Source organism: Cavenderia fasciculata (assembly GCF_000203815.1).
Source record: "Cavenderia fasciculata unplaced genomic scaffold Scf_EUAJFUG02HR96I-5, whole genome shotgun sequence".
Classification (NCBI taxonomy): domain Eukaryota; phylum Evosea; class Eumycetozoa; order Acytosteliales; family Cavenderiaceae; genus Cavenderia; species Cavenderia fasciculata.
This window is the reverse complement of record NW_004457624.1, coordinates 1,250,188-1,260,434: the sequence shown is the minus strand read 5'-3', so window position 1 is coordinate 1,260,434 and position 10,247 is coordinate 1,250,188. Positions and strand designations below refer to the sequence as shown.

The 10,247-nt window shown below is 31.6% G+C and overlaps 4 protein-coding genes across 4 annotated transcripts; 2 read left to right on the top strand and 2 right to left on the bottom strand.

Annotated features, from left to right (window-relative positions):
* Positions 1–1,066: 1,066 nt before the first annotated feature.
* Positions 1,067–3,354, top strand: DFA_11497 (pantothenate kinase; the record flags this gene model as incomplete). The annotated part of the gene is made up of 4 exons (XM_004350390.1): positions 1,067–1,851; positions 1,928–1,959; positions 2,042–2,277; positions 2,434–3,354. The coding sequence occupies 4 exons, from the start codon at positions 1,067–1,069 to the stop codon at positions 3,352–3,354; spliced, it is 1,974 nt and encodes a 657-aa protein (XP_004350440.1).
* Positions 3,355–4,261: 907 nt separating this feature from the next.
* On the top strand, positions 4,262–6,057 carry DFA_11496 (Kelch repeat-containing protein; the record flags this gene model as incomplete). Its single annotated transcript, XM_004350389.1, has 6 exons — positions 4,262–4,264; positions 4,349–4,621; positions 4,700–5,042; positions 5,122–5,421; positions 5,516–5,674; positions 5,738–6,057. 6 exons carry the CDS (start codon positions 4,262–4,264, stop codon positions 6,055–6,057), a joined length of 1,398 nt encoding a protein of 465 aa, XP_004350439.1.
* A 743-nt stretch (positions 6,058–6,800) lies between these two features.
* Positions 6,801–8,099, bottom strand: bzpG (putative basic-leucine zipper transcription factor; the record flags this gene model as incomplete). The annotated part of the gene is made up of 1 exon (XM_004350388.1): positions 6,801–8,099. The coding sequence occupies one exon, from the start codon at positions 8,097–8,099 to the stop codon at positions 6,801–6,803; it is 1,299 nt and encodes a 432-aa protein (XP_004350438.1).
* Positions 8,100–8,202: 103 nt separating this feature from the next.
* Positions 8,203–10,242, bottom strand: wdr61 (WD40 repeat-containing protein; the record flags this gene model as incomplete). The annotated part of the gene is made up of 8 exons (XM_004350387.1): positions 8,203–8,262; positions 8,358–8,383; positions 8,919–9,058; positions 9,171–9,612; positions 9,691–9,777; positions 9,862–10,004; positions 10,054–10,163; positions 10,240–10,242. The coding sequence occupies 8 exons, from the start codon at positions 10,240–10,242 to the stop codon at positions 8,203–8,205; spliced, it is 1,011 nt and encodes a 336-aa protein (XP_004350437.1).
* Positions 10,243–10,247: the final 5 nt, after the last annotated feature.

Sequence of the window (10,247 nt, the reverse complement as noted above, 5' to 3'; positions counted from 1 at the left end):
TAATAATAATAATAATAATATCTAATCGATCGATTCAATCAATCTATCTATCGACCTATTGAACTTTGTTGTTGTTTGAATAATAATAATAATAATAATATAATACAATGAATAATAATAAATATACAACCAGTTGAGATCTCTAGCTACTAGTTGTTGAACTTAAATGTAAATAAAGTAAAGTAGTGTGGGGGTGATAAGCAAGAAACAAAGATAAGATAGAGAGACAATGTTAAAAGTGAGAACGGTTGAAAGTGACGACCGCTCACCACCAATTGTTGAATCTTTGTTCATTGAATTGTTTTAAAACAACAAAAAAAATCAAAAACTTGCTTTGATTTCTGCACCCATCGACCAAAGAGCTATTTTAAAGTAAATTACATCTACCAAGTGTCTTTTGCTTCATCAAATTATTTGATGCTTCTTTCTTAGTTATTCATCAATTTTCTATTTTATTTCTTGTTGTAGGTTCGTTGATCTAATAAGGATTGATACCGATCGGTGATTAATCCTCTAGGGGACAACAACTTCATTGGATTTAAAGAGGGAGATTGAAATACATTTATCTTTCAGTCATGGTTTGTATCCAGAATGAATGAATGAATGGATTCGACAACAAAGTTGACAAGTTGTCGAGATATTTTAATAGATAAAAAATGAATAATAATAATAATAACAATTATGTTTGGTTGCTGAGAAAGACGTGAAAAATATAGATAGATATCTGTCAACAACACAAACACGAACAACAACAACCAACAAATTATTATTATGACAACAATCTTCTTTTGAAGTATCCGTTTAAAAGTTTGTTGTTTGGGTGACTCTCTAGCTATTTTAAAAAAAGTAAAGTTTAATAAAACACAGTAGTTATTAAAATAGTTATTTCATACTTTAAAAGGAAATTAATTTGTTACAGTTGTCTCCCACATCATCATCATCATCATCATCATCAACCCATCAAAGCAACCAATCTTGATAAACACACACTCAGTTAATTAATTTACATCATTCCGGTGTCATTCGGTCGTTTAAGCTAAGCCAAAAAAAGAAAAAGACTAAAAAAATGAATTGGGAAGGTTCATTCTTTTTATCCGAATCCCAGCGTCATGATGAAGATATAACAATAAAAACTGACAACTCTCCTCCCGAAGACAATATCACACAACTCCTAACCAACAATAACAACAACAACAATACATTACGGCTGTCATCACACAAGAAGAACACAAACACAGATACTTGTTCTTCTCCCCTAACCTCTATTCTTTTCAACATTGTGTTTCATCCTCACCAATACATTCAGTCTCACTATTTTGATAATAACTCTACTTTTACAAAAACCACAAACAATACAAGTACGAGTATAACCACTACCTCAAGTACTGCTACTAGTAATAACAACAATAATAATAATAATAATATTGATAATAATAATATAAATTATAATAGTAATAGTAGTAATAGTAGTAGCTATAGTCACTACATTTACAGTAGTATAAAAGAAGGTTTATTAACAAACAAGTATCTAACTAATATCAACAACAACAACCATTATAATAGTAATATGTCGTCTTCACCATTGTCGACTTCGTCTGCTTCTATAGACGATGAAATCGAGAATACTGAAGGTGAAGGAGATCATTCACATTGTATAGATAATAATAATAATAATAGTAATAGTCACAACAGTAGGAGTAGTAGTCATCATAATGAAAACAATCATATAGTATCATCGTCTCCACCAAAACACGCAAACAACAACAAAGACAGACCTATTAATCTTCCTAATCAATCAAGTCCCATCAAACACTTTGCATTGGATATTGGCGGTACATTAGCCAAGCTAGTGTATTTTGTACAGAACAGTAAATCCAATCAAGGAGAGTTGGGTGGAAAGCTTCACTTTATCAAATTTGAAACAAAGAGTATTGATGATTGTTTTAATTTTCATTATTGGTATGTACATACACACATACATATATATATATATATATATATATATCCTATAATGGTTGTTAACATGATTTATATTTTGTAGAAAATAAGTTACATCTTGAAGATGGTAAACCAAAAATGGTTAGAGTCACTGGAGGAGGTGCATATAAATACGCAGACTTGTTTGAACAGAAATTGGGTTGTACATTAGTTAAAGAAGATGAAATGCACTGTCTCATTAGAGGCACAAACTTTCTATTAAACAACATACATCGTGAATCCTATACTTATAGTGGGCAAATCAATCAACCAAATCCAAAGGAATTTGTTGATAAAGTTGTAAAGTATCAAAAAAAAAAGAAAAGATCAAGGATAAAGAACAAGAGGAAGATGAAGGATGAAGGATAAAGAAGAAGGAAGGAAGGATGAAGAAAGAAGAAAGAAGGAATGATCAAAGAGATTATTAATATTGTATTGTATTATATATACTTTTAGGAAAATCCATATCCATATTTATTAGTACAAATTGGATCGGGAGTTAGTGTGATAAGAGTTGATAGCGAGACTAGTTTCCAACGTGTAGATGGAACCAGTTTGGGAGGGGGTACTTTTTGGGGATTGTGTAGCTTGTTGACTGGAACGACAGACTTTGACGAGATGTTGGAGATGACCAAGAACGGACACTCGAACAACGTCGATCTTGTGGTGGGCGACATTTACGGCACCGACTATAGTAAGGTGGGTCTGTCGTCAGACACGATCGCAAGCAGCTTTGGAAAGATAATCTATCAACAAGAAGGCCAAATGCAGCAAGAGGCGAAATACAGTCGCGAGGACATTGCACAGTCATTGTTGAAAATGGTATCAAACAATATAGGTCAAATTGCATATTTGAATTCACAGAGATACGGACTCAACAAGATATACTTTGGTGGCTTCTTTATCCGCGACCATCCCAACACTATGCAACGTATTTCGTTTGCCATAGACTTTTGGTCCAAGGGTAAAACCAAAGCCATGTTTTTGGTACACGACGGTTATCTAGGCGCATTGGGTGCTTTCTTGGGTCCCTCTGAGGAAAAGAATAACGAGGCTGAACCAGAACATGAATCGTGGCTCAAGCGAACCACAAGAGAGTTGCAAAGATTGTTCACCACCTCCAAACCAGAGGTTGTTATTACCAATCAGAAACAAGGAGACAATAATAATAATACACCCACAACCAGTACAACAACCAACACAACCAACAACAACAACACATCATCAAGTCGGACAAGTATCCGAAGTAGTAACCATAGCGACGGCTTGGAGTTTGACGACATGCCATGTTCGTGTGGTGGTGAATTCTGTGAAGGTTTGGTTTGTAAAGTTGTAGTACCACCTTTATCAACTCATCCAATTCAAGTTTTAAAATAACCATATAATAATATATAAGAAGAATAAGAACAAACACAAGACGAGTCGTCATTGAACACACCCCACCTATTAACCAGCATCACCAACAACAACAACAACAACAACAACAACAACAACAACAACAACAACAACAACAACATTAGAAACAAGTATACTTCCAATCAATCAATCAAACATTCGTAAATTTAATTATAATTATCACAACATGTGCATGTTAAACTAAACTAAAATTATACTTTCTCTAGTGGATTATTAAACACTCAACTTTTTGACCAATTGATTCTCTTCCATGTCAAATTTAATTTGGCATATATATATATGCTATTATTATTTATTATTATTACGACCTATATTGATCACAATTCAATATAGTATAGTATAGCTATTGACTGGATTGGGTAATCAAAATATTTTTACTATTGATGATTTCGAAATCAAATTTACAACACAACCCTAATGAAATCACACCCACACTTGTTTCCCGATACGTATTCGATTGATTGTACTAATTTTAAACGAATATCTGTACCCACTCTCACCACCCCTCACACACACTGTTGTTATGGTTGTTGGATTGATCATTTGGATGAATTCGATACATCCGAGTTGAACAAGATACACAGTTTACTAAAAAAGGGGAGAGTATTATTAATATATGGACTGAATGAAGACATGTACAGATATTTTTGACCATCTTTCTATTATCTCTTGATTTGTTTTTACCCATGCTTGTTTACAAATTGTATTGATTTTTTTTTTTTTTGTTTGTTTAATCAATGTACATTCCGTGACTTGGCATTGGCTAGTCGATGTATTTCATTCTATTGGCTATATGGTTATGGTTTCATTAAATCCATCATCATCTTCATAGGTTCTTCTTCTTTTCTTTTTTTTATTTTATTTTAAAATGGTATTGTAGTTTGTTGAGAAAACAATGAAATAATAATAATACTAATTATATTTCTTTTAAACAATATAAAAAAAATTACTAAAGGATAATAATGAAGATAAATTACCACAATTAAAGTTATTTAAATTATTCTTAAAATTATTTAGTAATCATCCAACAACAACAAGTCCAAAGACAAAAAACTCTAAATCCCAACAACCATCATCTTCTTCACAATCTTGGGTAGACAGTAATATAAATCAAAATGAAGATGGAGAGAATGAATGTCAACTATCAGGTCAAAGAAATTTATCATCAGATTCAATACTAATTTGTACTGAACTATCAAAATCCAATATATTTCAATTTAATATCGATGTATGTGATAATACAATATATTATATTATATTTAATCTATGTACATAGTTTTATTAATATTTTTTAATCCCTTTAAAGACTAAATGTTATATTTTGGAAATGGCAGATGAACTTTTAATATCAATTTGTAGTGGTCTATCAATCAATGATTTAATTCATCTTAGGTTGACATCTAAACGATTATATGGTCTATGTAACGACATGTCCATTTGGAAGGGTAGATTTGTTCATGTTAATACATTGAACAATTCCTCTTCATTTTTGAGTATCAAACCTAAAAGACCAACCCCAAGATTGTGTCCATCATCAATACTCTATGATAAATATATGTATGTTTATGGTGGTGATAATGGTTACAAAGATCAATTCCTTTCTTTAATTGGTGATGTTAAAAATGATCTTTGGAGATATAATTTAGAATGTAAGAGAAAAAGAAAAAGATAGGTAATGAATTTAAATTTGTACTAATTCTCTATTTTTTATTTATTCCTCTATTCTAGCGAGAATATGGGAAGAAATATTATATTCTGGAATGAAACCAAAATTAACAGAACATACATCAGTTTTATATAATGGAAAAATAATAATGTTTGGAGGAAGTACTGGATGTTCACCACAATACTCGAGTATTGTTTATCAATATGATATCAATTTAAATAGTTTAACAGTCTTTGAAACCAAAGGAAATGGTCCATCTCCAAGATCTGCACACACTGCCATTGTATATAACGATAATATGTATGTTTTTGGGGGATGGGATGGATGTAAATCAAATAATAAATTATATTCATTAGATCTATGTAAGTAAAAAGAATAAACAAAACTTGAAATGTAAACATTATATCAATTAATCAATATTAATCAAACAATCAATCAATTAATCAATTACTTTAGTAACAAAACATTGGTCATTGGTAACTGTTTCTGGTACAATTCCACATCAAAGAAGAGCACATTGTAGTTTGTTTTATAATCATTCATTATACCTATTTGGTGGTTTCGATACTGATAAACCAGCTTCTTATTTTAATTCAATGTTTAAACTTGATCTTGGTAAGAAATTATTATTGATCAACAAGAAGTAATAATACTAATATTATATTATTTTTTTCTTAGATACTTGTATATGGGAAGAATTAAAATGTGGTGGAGATGTACCAAGTGGAAGGTCAAGATCATCAATGATTGAACATAAAGGAAAGTTTTATTTATATGGAGGATGGGATAGAAACAATTATTTTCAAGAGATACATGAATTCGATGCTAAACATCAACATTGGACTAAAATGTCGTACAGCAATATCGATCAAATGGAGAGCATTGGGTTGGGACAAAATTGCTCAGTCATCTTTAAAGATCAATTGATTACATTTGGTGGTTATACACCTCTCAAAAAAGCTAGTACCAATGAAATATTCTCACTTAGGTTAGAATGACCATGTGGACACATATGAATTATTATTTATAAATAGAAATGGATGTTGAAAAATAATATTGTTGAAAAAAAATGTTAAAATTCTATGGACCATTGATGATAAATAAATATGTGGTCAGTGGAAAATCGAATCAATGTCTTCAAGAACCAATCTATTGCTGGCAAGACTTTGGACGTTGGATAGAAAACCTTCTCATTCATTCATACATACATACGAAATTAACAAACTTATATATCTATCTATTAAATACATACAAATAATTATATATTTATTTAATAATAAAAGAAAGTGCATAACAGACAGAAGTAAATAATAACAACAAAAAGAAAGAAAGAAGGAAATAAGACCATTTTTTTGTAGAAAGAAATATTTATTTTTACATTAATATTATAATATATTGTTATTATTATTGTTATTGTTATGATGATGATGGATCGTGTTGTTATTCATTATATACAGACGTTGTATGGTGATTGGTGAGTTGATTTAATATCGATATGATATTTTGGGGTATTGGAGTTGGAGTTGGTTTGGTTTGGTTTGGTTTAATAAAACATCTGTAACTATTATGTACTAATGTTGGTAGATTGATTGTGTATGTGGATTATTATTATAATTATTATTGATTTGTTGAAAAACAACAACAAAACATTTTGTGTGAAGAGAGAGAATAAAAGGTTATTTGGTTTGTTATGGAAATAAATTAAAAAGAATATTCGATTGGCGGTATGTTGTTTGCTGGTTTAGAGAGTAACTTGTACTTCTCTTCTATATGGTTGATTGTTTCTAAGTGATCCAAAGGTGGAATGGACAAAGAGAGCAGAGAGGACTGGAGAATCTTTAATGACATCGACCAATTGACTGACCTCGGCGTTGAGGACAAGGTTCTCGTTTTCGAGGCCACCAAGAAGACCTGTCAACTTTGACGAGTTTTGAGTGAGCTCTTCGACGTGGTGTTCGAGATCGGTGAGACGTTCTCTCTTGCGTTGGCGCGAAAGATGGGCAGACTCTCTATTTTTGATGAGACGTTTTTGACGTCTAATATCCTTTCTCTCAGAGGTTGACAAGTTCTTTCCGACACTACTGGCTGTGGCATAGTCTTCCATCTCCATCGATGTAAACGATGACAATTGAGCAGTGGACAAGGTGACCATAGTCGAGTCTGGTTGAACTGGTGAACGATCAAATTGATTGGCATGTCTAATTGGACCACTATTATTCTCTTGTTTAATTGGCATAATATAATCAATCATATCATTTTGAATATTATTATTATTATTATTTTGATTATAATCAATATTATAAATTGGTTCTTGTTGTTGTTGTTGTTGTGGTTGTTGTTGTTGTTGTAGTTGAGGAGTTGGAATGATATTCATTGTTGTTGGTTGATTATTATTTAATATTGGGAGCATGTTGTTATGATTGGCGTATGGAATAGAGAGGATTGGGTCGAGGAAGGAAAGGTCGGTCTTTAACTCTTCGAGTTTGGTAGTGTCGAGAGAAAACGATGGAATGGAGGAGAATGATGGCAAGGATGGTTGTTGTTCGGTGGAGGGGGCAGCAGTAGAAAAGTTCTTGAGTGGGACAATCTCAACTGGTTGGAAGCCCTTTGACTCTCTGTTGATCTCGTTGATAACCTTGGACATCTTGCCAATAGCATCGTCGCTTTGGAAAAGAGATGGATTGTCAAGCAAGAAGCTCTCCAAATGTGAATTACTACTGACTAGGAATGATCTACCATGATTTGGTTGTGACTGTTTGAATATTGTAGTATTGGTTGTAGTATTATTACTATTGGTACTATTATTATTATTATTATTATTATTATTGAGTATTAAATTAATATTTGCCTCTAATTGTTGTGAACTATTTAAAGACATCATATTATTATTATTATTAATACTATTATTATTATTCTTGTTGACTACATTATTTTGAGGTACAACATTTGGATCATTCCAAACAGACAACATTTCATTTAGAGTATTGTTAAAAGACTCAATCTCGTTTGAAATGTTAATAAAGTCTGATGAAAAGTTCATTTTATACTTGTATGTATTGTATGTATTATTATTATTACTAACTACTTGTGTGTATGTATATTTATATGTATATGTATAAATTATTGTTGTTTGTATAAATTATTTATTCTTGCCAACCACTATAACTACTATGACAGATATGTTTGACAGCTCCTATCTTTCTCTGAAGAAAAGAATATAGTTGATTGCTATGCATATAATGGTAACAATAAAAGGGTGTTTTGTTTGTTTTGGTTGTGACTTGAGTAACAATTATACGAGTAAAGTAAATTGTATGAATGGTTCTAATAATAAAGTATTTATTTATATTTAATATATTAAAAGTAAAGTGATGGATGAGTGATCTCTTTCGTTTTCGTAGATACGATGTAATAGTTTGTTGGTGTTGCTATTTGTTTTAGCTTTAAACAAAGGTTACTATGTGCAGAGAGGTGTTGCAGAGCTGAGAGAGAAAGGCGGTTGGTCGCAAAAAAAATAATTTATTAAAAATTGTTGTTGGGATGGCTGTGCAAAAAAACTTGACAACAAAACATTACGCATGCAACAAAAAACAACCTCCACTGACAATTAGAAGGATAAGGGCGATCGGGGTTACACAGGCTGGTTTGGTAGAAAAAAAGATCTTCAACCATCTCAAGTTAATGAATCCCATCCATCAATTAATCAAGATAATATATTATTTATAATATTATTAATAGCAACATTAATTAATTATCTTATCTTCTTTTTATATCTATCTTTTTATTGATATAATATAATAATTAAATATATATATTTATTATTATTATCTTTATTGTTTGATAGAGTAACCAATCATACTACAATCATCAGAAACTGAAACCAATTTAGATCCATCGGGTGACCATGCAACACCCCATACCTGGTCGGCATGATCTTGGAATGTGTGATCACACTTTCTAGTTGAAATATCCCAAATCTTAACTCTACGATCACTTGATCTGTTTTGTTTATATATAAAGAAGAAAGAAAAGAAAAGATACAGTATTAGTCAAAATTGAACATGTGCATTTTTAAAGTTCTCTTCTTCGTCTCTATCATCATTATTCATACCCTGAAGCTATTTTCTTTCCATCATTTGAACATGCAACTGAAAGTACCCAAGATGAATGTCCTTGGAAGGATGCTATGGAACCACTGCTGCTGAGTGGATCAGAGATACGTATTTGGGTGTCTTCAGAGGCAGTAAATATAGTGGCGCCGTCTGGAGAGTAACAGATCGAACGAATAGATGTAGAATGAGCGTTGAAATTGTTGACTCTTTTGCCAGTTTCAACATCATAGATTGAGACAACACCATCGCTACCAGCACATGCTATATGATTGTCTTTGGGAGAATAGGTTGCATTCAATATCGATACTTTGGATGGAGTGCCAGTTTGGAATGTTCTAATTTTATCGCCTGTCTTGCTTGACCATATATTGACTGCTCCCTTTTGTGATACTGTTACAAATATATCTCCTTTTGGACTAAATGCTGTTGACCATGTTCCAACTATATAAATGAAATGATAAGAAATGTTAATTAAATCTGTCATCACATTTGTTTGTTTGTTTGTTTTAAAATACACACGTGGTCCAACATCAATATCCTTTGATAATGTATTATCTGTTAAATTCCATAATCTTACATGTGAATCTAATCCACTAGTTACAAAGTCTTTTAAAGTTAAAAGAAAAGAGAAAGATTATATATTAGATAATGAGATACATTACATCCAAGATTGATCTTATCATGACATACTTTGACAATTCTCATCTATATCCAATGAAGACACACCCAATGTATGATTGGTGAATGTCTTTCTATCTGTAAGGAAGTTGGTAGATGTAGCATTCCTAAGAGAGAGAGAGAGTGTTGAATGTAAAAGTGTTAAAATCTTGCACCTATTCTATTACTGACTGTATTATTTCTACACGATCGATCGATACATACCAAGTCTTTACCTTTGAGCTCATACCACCTGTAGCAACAGTATCACCTTTCCATGATACACACCAGATACCTTCTTCATGTGCACCTGTTATTTTCTTTGTAATTTCATACTGTATGAAGAATGATAATGATCAGATCATATTAGTAACCTGTGACATTTGTGCTGAGTACTGAATGTGTTCATACCATGTTAG